Source organism: Agelaius phoeniceus, chromosome 1 (genome assembly GCF_051311805.1).
Source record: "Agelaius phoeniceus isolate bAgePho1 chromosome 1, bAgePho1.hap1, whole genome shotgun sequence".
Classification (NCBI taxonomy): Eukaryota; Metazoa; Chordata; class Aves; order Passeriformes; family Icteridae; genus Agelaius; species Agelaius phoeniceus.
Window position 1 is genome coordinate 35,768,001 of NC_135265.1, and position 16,205 is coordinate 35,784,205.

The 16,205-nt window shown below is 41.1% G+C and overlaps 1 protein-coding gene across 1 annotated transcript in view; it reads left to right on the forward strand.

Annotated features, from left to right (window-relative positions):
* Nucleotides 1-16,205, forward strand: part of CHN2 (chimerin 2) — a 159,948-nt gene that overhangs the window by 135,028 nt on the left and 8,715 nt on the right. The window contains exons 7-10 of the mRNA XM_054641929.2: nucleotides 1,456-1,533; nucleotides 7,690-7,774; nucleotides 10,117-10,290; nucleotides 12,068-12,145. Coding sequence (XP_054497904.1) covers nucleotides 1,456-1,533; nucleotides 7,690-7,774; nucleotides 10,117-10,290; nucleotides 12,068-12,145 — 415 coding nt within the window. The remainder of the gene's footprint in view (nucleotides 1-1,455; nucleotides 1,534-7,689; nucleotides 7,775-10,116; nucleotides 10,291-12,067; nucleotides 12,146-16,205) is intronic.

The window sequence follows — 16,205 nt, forward strand, 5'->3', positions numbered from 1 at the left end:
AACTCCCCACTCTGCCCTATCCCAGCACTTTGAGCATCAGGCACACCTCTAGACTTTAATCTCACAGTGCTCTGCCAAGCAGGTAACTCCTATTCTCCTCTCATGGATGAGGAATTGGAATACTTAGTAAAGGAGAAAAAATGGGGAGCTGGAGAGAAGGAGCCAGTGGGGAGGGGGCACTGAATGTGCTTCTCAGCAAATGCTCAGTATCAGACATCCATGTCCTGGGACACAGAACTGCCTGCCTGTAAAAAAGTGGATGACATGTCCAAAGTAACACTGAAAGCTGTTACTGATCAGGGTCCCCAGGCCTCCTTTCCCTGGGCTTTAACTAGAAAACAGTTCCCCTCACAATCTGTAGATACAGGTAACCAGAGCAAAGGACAGCCACTCTTGCCACCGTGAAGACCCTGTTCTGCAAACAGAGCTGTGCATATGGGCCTCCTGCATCCCTGTGAACTCCCCTGCTCCTCATCCATGTGAAATTCCCTGCTGCACAGGGCTCCAAGGCTTCCAAGCCCGCATAGTCCCAGCTGGGCTTTCAGCTTTCCCTGGCAGCGAGCTACCTCAGTGCTACCAAGTGCACACTGACAAAATGCTTAGTTTAAACCATGGCATAAAAGTGCTATTAATGCTTGGAGTGCTGCTGTATTTTTCCCTTGTACAGGATAGGAAAAGGGAAAAAAAAAAAAAAAAAAAAAAAAAGAAAGATTTTTTGCCCTGTAAGATTAAACAATCATCATGGTTTTAAGGGCTTAATCTGCTAGTATGCAGACTGCTGGCTGATAAGTCTCTGAGTCTGTGTGTAATTGGATGCAGCATCGGATTCGGTAGTGTGGGCTTTCCAGGGGCTTTTTGTTTGTTTGTTCATTTTTTACCACGCTGCAGAGTTGAAAAGATCTGTCCCTGGAAATGCCTTTGGGGGTGCAGCTGTAAAGCCGTGTGCCGCCCAGCCGGTATTTCAGCATCACCTATCTGGAGACCCCCTCTGGGGGAGCACGCTGGGGGAGGCTGCTCAGTGCATGAATTCGAGCTATTGTTCGAGGCTCACATCTGCCTCAAGAAACTGCACGGCACAGGCCGTTACTTATTCAGATGCAGAAGCTCCTTCCGTCCCACAAGACGGCCCATTCAAGTCACATGCCAGAGGTCTCAGCAGAATGGGCTGCAGCTGCTTCAAATCTGCTGTCTAACATCAGAAGCAGTTGGACAAACTGTACCGTGCTGACTACAGTCAGGCTCCCCGGCGCCGAGGAAGACAGGGAAAAGATTTGGGATCCCAGCGCTATGTTCTCAGAGGACCTGTGGCTGGAAAATGAGAAAAACTGTGCTGTTGTTCACAAGTCCAAGCGAGGAAGGAAGCGCCAAGAGCTCCTGGCCGTGGCCCTGGGGGTGAAGGTGGGAGTCAAGGGGGCACTTTTGTGGCAACCTCTGAAACTCTTTGCCTATTCACAGATCACCTCCCTGGTCAGAAGAGCAGCCTTAACTCAGAACGACAACCACTTCAACTATGAAAAAGCACACAATTTTAAGGTAAGCCCAGCTTGCTATTATTTTCAGGTTAAAAGTCCTGTTGAGATGCCTCAAATTTTATTTTTTGTTGTGATGAGGTTTGTATGCACCTATTTATACTAGCTCTAAGAAAAGTGTTGAAAAATTAATTTCTCTTTCTACTTTAAGTTCCATTAACTGATTTCTTAGTATGCTGTTACATAGGCTCTTAATCCAAATAATGGTTTTCCTGCTAACTGTACTACTTGACTGGCAATTTAACTCTTTTTCACAGATTCAGTTTTCTTTTTTATTCAGAAACAAAGTACTTCATATTTATTGCCTTCATCTTAAGTGTATCTACCTTTCAATAAGAAAAAGGTCCCTTTTCAAAATCCAGCTATTATCAGAAGCCAGTAGGATTTTAACAGCAAACATTTTGCACCATTTCTGATTTCAGAAGAAGTTGAGAGAGCTGGGGTGCTCCTAACAATAAAGCAAAGCACAGTGGTCAGTACTGTCTCCCAGCTTTTGTTCCCCCACCATATGCTAAGGAAATGTTCTCAGAGTCCCACTGAGCTATAGATCTGAGCTTGTGTTTGCTTGTCAAACTGAGACAAATCACTGGGCAAACACAGGGATGTTTAAATGGATCATCTTGCTGCTGTCTATACGTACAAAATCAGATTCTTAGGGATTCTTTTCCCAAGTGCTGTCTCTGGCAGACTGCAGCAGGGAAGTGACTCAGCTTTGGAAAAGGACCTTCCAGGCAGCTTGTATTAAAATGTTTTGCCAAAAGGACTGTGCTGGTTTCAGAGCATGCCAGCCAGTTACCGTAGCTAGTGCTGTCAAATTGTATTTTGATGCTTATTGGGATGAGCATCAAGAATAAGGGCAAGAAGACAAGACAGGAAAGGAACATATCTCAGCTTTGAAACATCAGTTTAGCTAATGCTCCTTGAGGATGCTGATCTCGGTCACTGTCAGTATAGCTCAACTCATTAGCAGAACAAGAATTTTCAGATACTCATCTAGGGCCTGTCAAAAAAGGAGAAGCAGTGATCAAAATCATTTCACTTAGCAAAAAAGTTTCACTTCTTATTTTTCTACATACTCTGCTGTGCAGACATTGCTAACCTCTGCAGTGCTTCTGCTGTCATTGGCAAATCAATAATTTAATATTAGTGAACAAAGCAAATAATGGCATCCCTTTTCTCATTCCCCTTCCTTCACCCAGTCTACAGGAAAGTCGATATTTATCTCTCTGATCAGCACAGAAGAAAATAGGGGAAACAGTCTGTGTTTTCTTGCTTGATTAAGCTAACTTTCATTCTTTCTGGGTTTTGTCCTCATTATCATTTTAATATCAAAACTATTTTAGTTTAACTAGAAAATACTTTCTCATGACTGAGACTTCTTTCCACTCTGACCCATGCATTCTTTCCTCTTCAAAATTTCCCCTGTTTTGGCTTTGATTTATAATTGGACCTGTGCCCAGTTAACTTTGTGCTTGCACAATCTAGCTGTTGTACAGTTTCTGTTCCTTTCTGTTTCAAAAGACTCATAGTTTAACTGGAAAGCCACATGATTAAAATAGATATGTATTCAAAGACTTGACAGCAGAAAATAATTGTTCTATCCTAGTAAAGGCAATAACAGACCCTGGGGAACTAGCATTTTAAAAATAATTGTCCAGAAAGGTCAATCAAAAGTGTTACATTTGCTTAATGGACAAATATGTTCACTATGAAAATACAGTTACTTTTCCAAAGGAATATATTAGAACATGTCCAGTTGTTGAACAAAAAATATGGATAGTATACTCAGAGCCGAACATTTAAATTTAAAACATGGCTCAAGGCTAATATCTTTAATATATTCCATATCCATTACATAAAAGGGTTAAGCAATCATTTAAAAAAGAAAGAATGACTTTATGGGTCTTGGCAAAAGATGCTTGATGGCTTTTGACAGCATTCAGGCTATGATGATATGGGGTTTATCTGAAGGACAATGCTATTTTGAAGACATTCCAAAAAGTTGTCTTCCCCATTTTTAGGTGAATACTGATGTGCATTATATCATTCATCTCAGTTTCTAGGGATAAAGGTTATGTGTCACAGTGTCCCTCATATCTCGTCATAGGCAATTCTTCATGAACAAACAGGCACTATTTAGCTTTTTGTCTTTTAACCATGAAGAATCTAAAACATGAAGGGCACATTGCTAGTGAAGCTGATGGGATTTTTGTACGTCTTATACAAAGATCTTACTGCAAGAGGGAAGGAACAAAAGCAAGAAATAAGTGCAAGGCACAAATTCAGAGCAAGGATGGCTCTCCCTCCATCCTTGCCAAGCTAATACAAAAATTAAAAAGCAACCCTGAAATTTGGAGTATGAGGGCACCAGGTTTATGCTCTTCTGAGCATCCATGCTTTCTCATTCAACCTCTCTTCCAAATTTCAAGGCACTCAAGGCAAGTGGACAAAAAAAGATTTAGTGTCCAGGCTGATTTGTTAAGCTGTGTTCATCTTGAACACACCACGCAGTCACATGAATTTAGGTTTGGAGCTGGCGTCTGTCTGGCGGGACAGCTTTGCCTAAGCCAGTGCAGACATACCATAACTCAGGAAAGGGAATAAATCTCTGAAGGCCTGTTTAGAAAAACACAGAGGTATTTCTCTAGCTCTGTGGGTGTCAGCCTAAGAGGATCCCAACGTCCTCTTGTGTCTTGTTCCTGTTTGGATCCAGCAGCCTCTTTCGGATGTGCTTTACCTGCCAACTTCAGTGGGGTCCTAGCTGGTGGTGAGGTCAACCTCGCGCCTGAGGATAGCAGCATGGAGTTTGAGGGTGCTCCACACTTTTGTTCTAGGCTGGAAATTCATGAGAGGGCTTCTGTACTGCTTTAAGTGAGCAAATACGGCTGAATAATGTGCATTTTCCACAATACTGTGCCTGTTTGCCACCATAGCATGGGCAGATCCCATTTGCAGGTGGGCTAGCAGAGTGAAGGCAGCTGATTACAGACAAGTCAGGAGATCTGCCAGGAGAGAGGGGTCTCTGGGATAAATTTCCCCTTGTGTTATGCACTGCAGATAGTACTGCTTCTGAGAGACAAAGGGTTTGAGGGGAATATTTTTTACAGACATCACAAAGATTTTGTGCATTCATTTAAACAAAAATAACAGCAGAGTCAGCTTTTTTTCCCTTCAAATGGCTCAGGTTCAGCAGGAGTCCACAAAAGAGCCTAAACGTGTCTGTATTCAGGCAAAAGTCTGAAAAAATCTTATTTTCTTGGAAAGCAAATAGAAGAGTCTTCAGACCCAGTCACATAAAACCAAAATTGTCTCAGAAACAACACTGTATAGCACCAATTAAAAAAATAAGGTATTTCAATTCAAGACAATTGTTTTTGTTCATTTCTGCAGTATTGCTCACAGTATTATTTTGGTTTGCCACTGTACTGGCATTCCTTAACTCTGGTCTGAGTTTCCCCCTCTGTGGAGATGACTCAGACACAAACTGGAAGTGAATAAGGTAGCACCTGCAGGGGAAATGCTGCCATTTGAAAGCAAGGGCACCAGGGGGGCGAAGGGCAAAGAGAACAGGAAGGCAACAAGAAGAGGCATGCAAGGTAGTGTTGTGTGAGATTGTCCAGCAGGGAAGAGACAGTGAATGTAAGAAGAGAATTTTCGTTAGAGGAGGATGAAAGACTGAACAAGTACAGTGTAAAGTCTGAAATGTCAGGGGGTTGGCTTATTTTAAGAAATAGTTCCCTGAAAATTCTTTTTAAAAGTTTGAATTATGTGTCAACTGTAGCTCAGGCAGCTTAAGTCTATGTGCGCACAGAGAAGTCTACTGAGACTTCAGGACGGGATAGGAACCAGCAATAAATAATTCCAGATCATAGTTCCAAAATATCTAAGCCCAGTCTGTTTGTAGTGATGTGGTTACAAAGCATGGGGCAAAAACTAAAACTCCATCCGAAAAAACTGTGACTTGCTGTTTGAAAGTCCACCTGTTTGAAACAGAGATGAGGCCAATCTTGCAGGAAAAATTCCCATTTTACCCTTCAAAAATATTGTGTTCTTAAGAACAGGCTGCCTCCATTATTTCTTTAAAATCAATGACAAGCCATAAGAGACTTAGTTCAAAACTTCATCTTAAGGGAATTTTTGCACCTTCATTTAGAAACTTTTGAAGTTCTCTCTTTTTTCAGTTAGTTTCCCTTTTTCAACTTGGCCAGAAACCACCCAGACTAGCTTTTCACAGAGTATTTCAGCTGGAGGCTTGCCATTTGAGCTAAAATGCGGATCCGTGAAAAATCGGAGTGAATGAATAAAGAGAACTCAACCTTTGAGGGCCACCAAGCTGAATGGAACAAGGGAAGGATGCGCTGTCAGCACTTCTCAATTGGAGCCCTCAGTCAGCATTGATGACTTTCCAATTAATGGCAGGAAAGATCAAGGAATAATCAGCTGCCATTTTCAAAATAAGCCTCAGCCAGATCAGTTGAAATAAGCTTTATGTAAAGTGAACAAGTAGGCCCCAAATATCCTAGCAACTGCAATGGACTTTATTTGTGAAATGGTGCATTTTTAAAAGTCCTGGCTGAGCTCTTACAACCCCTTCTCACAAGGTTAGCTTTTGTAAACTGCTGCAAAGCAGAAGACACAGCTAGTTATCTTCCCACAGCAGATGATTTTCACCCACAATTAAGTGCAGGTGCAGACCTACTAATTATGTGGCTTTCAGTCTATAAATGATAAAGATGCAGGCATAATTAGTTTTATCTGTAGTTTTGTTTCCACTGAAGGTCACATAGTGCATGTGACTGAAACCCAGGTCATCAGCTGCTACATACAGCCATTTACCCCCGCAAAAAAACGTGTCTGAAATTCACGCTACCCACCCTGCAAAATGAAATGAAATTACATGGGAAAGAAGTACGGGGCTATATCTATTAATATGTCTATCTCAAACTTTATTGCAAAGCTTTGTTTCACAGATATGTGTTTTTCCGAGAGGTAAAATACCATCTCAAAAAGTCAAACATTCCAGTTGTGATCTTTCACTGTCAAAAGGGAGGAAGAACTACTATTGCTTTAAGTTTATTAACACAGTTGTTTAACTGTGAATAGTTGGTCAGGAGCCATTTGCAGTCAGGCACATTTTTATCTCAAAGTCAGGAAGAGAAGTCTGTATTAAAATCACAATACTTCATCTTTCTGGACTCAAGAGTACAGGCTTGTGTCGGTGTGATCCTGCAGACAAATGAGGCAAAAACATTAGCATGCAAAATGCTTAGCCTAAAACTTTACAGTTTATCTGAAAAGGGCCAGTGACTGTTTTTTCACTCTATGAAAAGCAAAGAGCAGCTTTTCCCATCCCAGGGGTGGAAGTGGCCTTTCAGCCATCCACCCAAAGGGGTAAACAAGAGCAGAGGGAAGGAAAGGATGCATTAGCAGCCAGAGTGTGCATGATTTATGTTTTGTTAAGCTCAATTAAGTCTCTGGCCAGAACTAGCTCATACCATGCCCATTCACAGGGGCATAGACCTCACTATTTACTCTTCATTTCAATGAAAATTAAATGCTTACTTTACCAGAATACACATCTTAAATAATAAGATCTTCTGCTGTAGCCTTTGGAAAAGCAGTGGCGGAAGCAGCAGTGGTCTGCAAAATGTGGCTGGGGAGATGTGGGCTCTGTCAGCACACAAATCATTTTATTCTTCTTTATTTACTTGTGTGTGGACTGTAGCAAATGAAGTTTGATCTGCTGAAAAAAGACTCTATTGACATATTTTTCCTATCTGAGTTCAAATAACCTACTAGACTGGGGTAGGGTGCTTTTATCTACAGTTCTTTGGATTATTAGTTTTACTTCTTTTTCTCCTGGTTTCCTCCCCTCTGCTATAGCTAGAATGACAGCAGGCAAAAATTATTTGTTTTCAGTGTCATCCACAGCCTGGTTCTCTGCTATGTTAAGCCTATTGAAAGATAAACTTCAAGATCAAAGCAAATTTCTGCTCCCATGGTTTATTTCATCTAGAGGTTGGAAGGATGTGGGCACTATGTGCTAAAGATTTACTCCTACTGAGTCTTCTGTTGTTTATCCATTTCAGTTGCTCCATCTGTCAGACCATCTGCCTCCCAGTGACCCCATTTCTTTCCCCCACCCCCACTTGTGTTGCAGGTCCATACGTTTCGAGGTCCGCACTGGTGTGAGTACTGCGCCAACTTCATGTGGGGTCTCATCGCTCAGGGAGTGAGGTGTTCAGGTAGCACTCCAACCTTTTCTGTCACTCTCTTGAAATGCTCAGACATCTGTCCCACCCCAGCCTGCACTCCCTGCAGGAGTGGAAGGATGGGATTTCTTTAAAGAACAAAGCAGGAAATCCTTCCATAGAACTTAAAGCATTTTCATTTGCCTTGTTAGCTGGTTCAGAAATGAAGCCATCAGCCCTTTGTTGCTGAGTTACATCCTCTCCTAGTACCTTGATCCTGCCTCTGCCTGTGCCTGCTGTATACATCCAAACTTGTTCTTTATGATTAAGTTATCCCTGATGTTTTTATGTCTTAAGATGCAAGCACTGGAAATGGCAAAGCCAGCCAGCAACGAGGCTTCATAACTCCTCTTTTTGCTACCAATTGCTGGGAAGTGCCCTTGTCTGCAAAAAAGACTGCCACCTGTTTCCCATAAAAATACCATGCATTGCTGCAAGCCTGAAGTATCCCACCTCAAGATAAAATAAAAATATGACACTGATTTTCCAAGAGGGATTCGTTTTCTGGTGCCTGTATTGGCATTTTTATAGTGCCTTAATTATTTTAAATTTGTTTGTTCTTTTGGGGAAAACAATTATCATGTAAAAATGCAATAATCATCACATCATGTGCTTTTGGATTCAGCAAGTGAATTCGTATTTGGTACATTACAAATGTATTTTCGTAACTTCTTTCTCCAGATCTGAAATCAATTCACAAACTTGTTTGTCTTACCTCTTCCTGCCCTGCCCTCCAGGCATTCCTGATCTCATACCCAACCCTGACATATCCAACCCTGACATCTGCCTTTCATAGACAGAGGAGGTGGTTGTTACCTAAAATTCATTTAGATCACAGTTTGAAGGATCAAAATAGCTTTCACAAATGCACAGTTTTAATAAGTGCAGTCTCAGGTGAGACTGTAGGTGAATAGTGGTAACACAAAGAATATGAGAAGGACATTAAAAAAGAGGAATAGCAGTTTGCTTTTCAAGCTATTTGATCTTAAACACAAGTGTGCAAAACCTGACCTCCCTAATGCACAGCACTGTATTTGTTCACATACATAAAATATTAAACTTATGAAAAGGCATATTTATTTAGTAGGAAACATAATACTCTCCCTCATAAATTTACCAGCATTTAACTTTAACTACACAGATGCATTTAAATTTTACTTCACATGCCTGGAGAACAGCACTGAACACAATGCAGGCAGGATCCTATTTGCAGCTTCTCACATTTGTTTAGATTTCACAAATAATGAATTATGCAGTAATAACTGTACGGAGAAACACACAAAAACCTACCCAATTCCATTAAATGTTTAGGTGTGCTTATGATTTTCCTTGATTAATATTTTATAGAGTATAATATTGAAACATGCTGCAAGTAATAGTCCTGTTTACATTTTTAATAGCTTAATGTTAAATTAACTCAAAGGGTCATCAGTGATGAGCATGACTGGGAAGGTATTAAAAAAGGAATCAGAGTTATATAAGATAATGCAACTCATGGTGGTGGTGTTTGCTTTACTGAAGCTTATAAATTCATTTGGCTGAATACTTGAATCTATTAGAAAAATTCAGTTTGTGGAGGTGAAGCAGTGGTGGTTTAACAGAAACCCACCTGTGCAACCGAGGGCAGTATTTGGCTCAGGAGTAAGACACCAAGAGCTATTTGTAAAATGAATCACTTTTTTACACCACGCCTTTCACAGCATTTTATGTGCCTAAGCTGACCTACAGGCTAAGCCACAGGGGACACTTAGTCACCAGTGAAGTGATGAGCCAGGGATGGGGAGTCTGCTGATGTGGCAGAGTGAGCCAAAATGTGACACTGCAGGAATGTGGAAGGGGGAGTGAGGCGTGCTGGCTCACAGCACTGTCCCAGCTGGAGTGCTCAGGTGAATCTAAGGTTCTCTGACCATGATCAGTGCTAAGCCACAGGACAGCCAGCAACAGACAGTCATGACTGTGCCAATTTTAATTACAGCTAATCCAAAACACCCACCAGTTAAGTATCACGTGTTTAAATGCAACACCTTGAGCTGTGTGTCTGGTAATGAACTGATCCAGACTGCACCAGCAGTCTGGATCAGTTCAGAGGAGTGTAAGGGACATCCAGAGTTTTTAAAGCTTTATGACAACCCTGCTAGACTTTACTTGTCCCACCAGGAGATTTTTACACATTTTCATTCTCATCCTTCTCATCTCCACACTATTCTATCTTTCCTGACTTGTGAGGAAACTGTGCCCCTTGCTTTATGTGGAGCAGGGAAATAAATTGTTAGGCAAGACCTGTCAGCATTAGTATTAATAAATTGATGAGTTAACGTGGCTAACTCTGCTTGCAGACTGCGGGTTGAATGTACACAAGCAGTGCTCCAAGTACGTGCCCAACGACTGCCAGCCAGACCTGAAGAGGATAAAGCGAGTCTACTGCTGCGACCTCACCACACTGGTGAAGGCCCACAACACCCAGAGGCCCATGGTGGTGGATTCCTGCATCCGGGAGATCGAAGCGAGAGGTTTGTGTGCTTGGGAGAGCAGCGGGCACAGCAAAATGAGGCTGACTTGAATTACGTGCTGAGCTAGAGCACAGTGCTGTGCTCCTGCACACTGAGGACAGGATGAGAAAATGGGTTTTTTAGTGCAGGTGATACATTGCTTTGCATTAGCTAGTGAAATTAAATCATGGCATTCCTTAATGCAATTCCCTGAAATGCTTTCTGAAAACATGTCAAAACATGTATTACGTTACACTTCTGAAAGGGGTGAACTTTAAAGTGAACTTTCAAGTTCATGTTTATGTCTTTTTTCATTACTTTATTTTAACATACCTAGGGACACATCCCATTTCAGAGTAATCAGTTTAAATCAAATCCATTTTTAATAACCTTTATGGATGTTGTGGGCAGGAGAACACAAGTGACTGGAAGTGACTCGGACAAGTGAGGTCAGGGGCTATGTTGTTTTGTGGCAGGACACATCTCATGATGCTCAGTTACTGACTGGTGGCTCCTATGGCACAGGCAGCACGTCACAGCCAAAACTGAAGCTTGTGACAGGTTTTTGGTAAATGGATGTGTGGCAGACTGAAGGAAAAACATATCCCCTTCAATAATCATGTATCCCCTCTGTAATATTAATGTATTTTTCCTTTGGATAGCAAATGTGCATGTTGTGCTGCCCAATAAGCCAAATTTTCCTGTTAGTCAGCTTCAGCATAGGAATCTAATAATGTTGAATTCATGGCATCCCAGTAATCTGCATAGCAACACACTGATACTAGCCATAGGGATTTCAAACCCACGCATCATCTACTGAATTGACTCAAAGACTTACTAGTAAATCCCCTGCACTGCTCTGTAAAGCTCTAGTAGGATTATATCATCATCACAGGGACAAATGGAAAGAATAGTATGGACTAAGACAGAAGAGCTTTACTCTGATGATATAGCAGGAAGCTACATTGCATTTGAGATCTAATCACTTACTTGTACATTTATTGATTGAGGTAAAATCTGCTGCCTGCTCTCCTTTTTTTCAACATCTTTATATTTCTTTCCTTAATTGCCATAGAACTATGAAAGATTCTGATTTTGTTCTTAAGAAGACAAAGAATATTGGAACTTATAAGTAGGTTAGCACAATGCATAGTTACAATTAGGGATTTGGGGATTGAAATTAATAATGGGTGTGTAACTTGGCTTGCTCTGCTGAGCTGCCCTGCATTTCATGTTGGTGCGGAGCAGTTGTGCAAGTGAGCAGATCTCTTGTGCTGAAAGAACTGTAGAAGGGATGTACTGATGTGGGAAAGAGCTGTATCCATTGCATCTATCAGCTGTGTATAAGTAAAAGCTGACAGCAAAACACGAACGAATTATGCTCATAGAGAAAGGCAGTCTTTTACTTGTGTTGCTATTTGTCATTAAGCAACTGGTAAAAGGAAGGGAGACCTCTAAAGCTTTATTAATTATAGCCAAATCCAGGAAAATCTCCTACATAAAATGAATAAATCGTAATAACATCACATGCCTCACCATTAGCAAATTGCAGTATTTTTCTCCAACACAATCAAATCAACCATGTACCTAACAAAATCAGAAAGTATAAATTCTAAAATACTTTAATCCTTTAAAAAAAATTTTACATCATCTTGATCTTTCCTTAATTGCTCCAGAGTTTCACATTACAAATAACAGTTTGCTGTGCTTAGTAGGTTTGCTGTTCTTGCTTTATTGTTCTTAGGCCTAAATACCTGTTGGTTACTGAAGCTAAGTTAACAAGAACTTTTTGTTTCAGGTTTAAAGTCCGAGGGCCTCTATAGAGTTTCAGGCTTCACTGAGCACATTGAAGACGTGAAAATGGCCTTTGATCGAGGTACACCATTTCTTAATCTTGTACAGTTTTAATCTAAGCTTTCAGTTCTAGGACGTTTCAGATCTGACGGGGTTTATATATGTACCATGAGAATGAAACTGACATATAAGCAGAAGTACAGAAAGTAACCAGTCTTTTCTGAGTTTAAAGTGATCTGTAGTCCTTTTCATAAGAAGAAATTATGTTTGCTAGTTGGAAGGAATAATTAAATGTGACTATTGGTGTGTAGAAGCTTAAGTGGGGGACTGGCTAATTGCTCAACCCAGCAGCACAGACTAGGGACCTAATTTAAGTGTGAGCATAGGTGGTACCAGGGAAAAGTTGTTAGTCCTGTCTTTAATAGACTCAGCACTTTACAATACAATAATCTGTTTATGAGTTGAAGGATCAGGAGCTCCAATTGGGAAGTCCTTCTGCATGTAGCCTTGAAGAAAGCACTGCACCACTGTGCACGTGATTGCATCTGAACAATAGATGAGAGGGGCATTGAGGAGATCAGTTGTACAGCCTATTGAAAAACTAACAATTAAAACTCTGCCTGATTACCATCCTCATAGCCCTTCTAATTGATTGAGCTGATTATGTTGGTTCTGGTTGTGCACACAGTCTTTGCACACAGGACTAACTTTAAGAGTGTATGTAAGTGAGCAACAGGGTAGGTCCTCCATTAATAGAAAATACCTTTGCAAGTACATTTGAAAAGCTACATGAATATTCTTCTCATTTCCCATAAATAGTGGTTTCCTTCCTATTTAATTTTTTCAGGTATTGCCTCTGCCATGGTAGGGAATAGGGTCAGACACAGCCCTGTGATCACAAGTCCGTGGGTACGAGGCAGGTCCAGGTCAAGCCAGAGAGTCAGCCTGTGGGTCAGGGTAGTGACCAGGAGGGTGGATGGCCCCACCCCAGCATGGTGCAGCTGGAGACAGCTGTGATCTCACTCGGCAGGAATTGAGGACCCTGGGAGCCCATGGGCAGGAGATGGGGGGCGCCAGGGGAGGCTACAGTCCAGCAAGGTCTATAGGAGGCACATCTTACACTTGCTGTGCCTCAACATTTCTTGTTTGGAGGCAGTTTGTTATGCAGACATCTCCATAAAGAAAGTCCAGCTAGGAATTTCTAAATTGGCTGTTTTCATCCTGAAATATCCTTTAAAAAATAATACATATTTTAAAATATGTTGGATGCTGTGAACATATGCATACACACACATAGGTCACCATTCTTTGGGCCAGAGAGAGATGCACAGTGGTATGACTGCTGTCATGGCCAGATAGTGTTCCAGATGTGCCACATGAAGCAATGATCCTGGGAGCCTCACAGTCCTCATAGGTTCCATTCTGCTCCCTGCAGGTAGATCTGGCCTGGCAAACTCTTTTTTTCTGTGTGTTAATTCTCACCTAAGTGTAACAACCTGGATGAAACCCAGAAGGAGAGGCACAGGTTGTAGAGGGAAAAGCTGGAAGCAAGCAGATTTAAATTTATGTCTGAGCCTGACTTCAATACTGCTGCAGCTGTAGTTCCTTTGGAAATGCTTTGAACCACTGGAGCCACTTGAGTTTATTGCCTATTTATTAAGTATACTCCTAGCATATTTGATGGCAATACACACTTGGATTAGACCCACAGCAAGGGAGACAGTGTGATTTAAAAAGGCAGCAGCACCTAGAAACAGGAAGGTGACTAGCAGTATTGGATTTCCAAAGGAAAAAAAAGCATGGATAAACAGGAAAGCAGAGAAAGCCAGAACAGAGTTTGTATACAAAGGCTGTGGGGAAGGCCATTGGCCATTGAAATAGACCAAAATCTGTGTCTTCATTTTTTTTTTAACAGTTTCATGACAGGGGAAAGGGCTAAGAAAGGAAAGAGTGTTGCTATTAATAAAAAAGCATGAATAAAAGCAGGAGGATAAAGAACATAATCCTGTTATGACCTAGAGAACTAGAGTATTGAGGGACCAGAAGCTGACAACTTTCAACACATTCCTGTTTTGAACATGTTTTCTCCCTGAACTGGGGTGGAAAATCAGGAAGAGTTGAGAGTTTTTACAGGAAAGGATTTAAGGAAAAACAAAATAGGGGTTTTTATGTTCTGATTTATGGGCTGTGCAGCTTGAAGATGGTTGTCACCTGGCAGAAGTTTCAATTGGCAAGACACTTCCAACCTGAGACCTCAGGGCTTGTTTCCCTGTCAGATCCTTAAGAGACAGGGATGCCACCTGTCTGTGAGGGTTTTACAGAATTTGTATTTCCACATTCACTGCAGAAAAGAAACTTGGGAAAAAAAAAAAAAAGTAAATTACAGGAAAATTAAAATTACAGGAAATTATCTTTTTGGGGGGGAGGGGCGGGACACAGTCAAAGGAGATGCTAAGAGCTGGGATATGAACCAGAAAAGAGAACTCTTTAATTGATATTCTTGGCACACTACTGGAGGATGTACACTGTCCAGGAATAAATTTCATTTAACAATTTAAGGACCATTTTTTAACCATCTGAAAGCAAGGCTTTCAAACAACCTTCTAATAAGAGCAGGGATAAAAAAACATTAGCTAGTTTTGTAAATGGAAGTTGTAGGGTTTATGAGAAGGTGTCTCTAGTGGCAGAACACTGCACTTCAGCATTCCAGAGGTCCCTCCCTGCCCATCATTTCTGACTCAGTCCCCAGGCACCTGGATAAAATTCCAGGACACTTTCACATCTCCAGACATACAGTGTTGAGTAAAAGGGTTTGAAAACAGACAGGCAAGGAGTCCTCCCATATTAATGCACAGGATGCATCCTTCAAATAATGCCATCAAGTGTTCTGGTTCCAAGCTCCTCATCAAGCCACAAGAGCCAGAAGACAGCAGGATACAGTAGGATGAGGCATGGGAGCTGACTTGGCCGTCGGAGACCTCTCCTGCTGATCTCATGTGCAGCTGAAGGGGTGCAATGAAGAGCAGCCAGCTCTCCCTCTGACTAATTCTGCCTTGACAAAGAGGCACTCACTTGGTGCTTCCAAAGAATTACAGCAAGAACAGAAAAAAAGTTCCCATCTCCAGAAGAGAATAGCATCCCACATCATACTACTTGGGCCAAATGTAGCTGTGACAGTTGGTTTTAAAAAGGGGTGAAGTTGGTCCTCATCTGATTCAAACTGCCTTCCAAAGCCCAAGCAGTGTAAATACCCCTACTGTAAATTAGCATTAGGCTCTCTGAGGCATTGACAATGTTCCATTTTAGTGATTTTTGTAATAAGAAGGAGGGGGAATAATGTGGATTTATTTAATCTGGTGAATGTTGGTGCTGTAGAATGACAGTTGCTCTCTGTCAGCATTGTGGCGTTGTGGCATCCAGAGAGCACCCATTGTGTGTTTTGTCCACAGAGCTGCCATTGTCACCACCACATTCTGTCCCCCCACTTGTTTGTACAACTGGCTGGTACAATACACTGGCTAAAAATATTGTGCTGTTAAATATTACATGAGCACTTAGAGGCATCCTAAATCATACTCTTTTGCCAGTGTAGCTGAAAACCTGTCAAATGACAAGAAAAAACTAAAAGAAACATGCTAGCATGGTAAAGGTTGTGCAATAAAAAAAAAACACTTAGGAGAAAGCAACTTAAATAAAACCTAATTCAGTATTCAGAGGGCATGGATGAGGCTTTAAGAATGTAATAGTTATTCTATTTCATTCTGTAATGAACTATTGATAATTTCTATGGCATCTGAAATCAGCTGAAACCTTTAAGGAAAAGAATAAAAACTTTCTTTTTTTGAGTTATTCAAATTTCAACATAATACAACAAGATACATTGAGAGTCAAACTAACAAAGAAAGAGAAATTATGGGGTTTGGGTAGAATTAGGTTTGTAAAGCTGAAATCGACTACGTGTTTGTAATCCAAAATATAAAAAACAAAACTACATTAACATATGGATGCTGCAATTTTACTGAAAATATCAGCTACAATCCAAAAGAGTTCCTATACTGAAGAGTGAAAAAATTATTGTGATAATGCAGAAGGTACCATGTAAACCACATGTAATTCATATATGCATACACACAACAATCCCT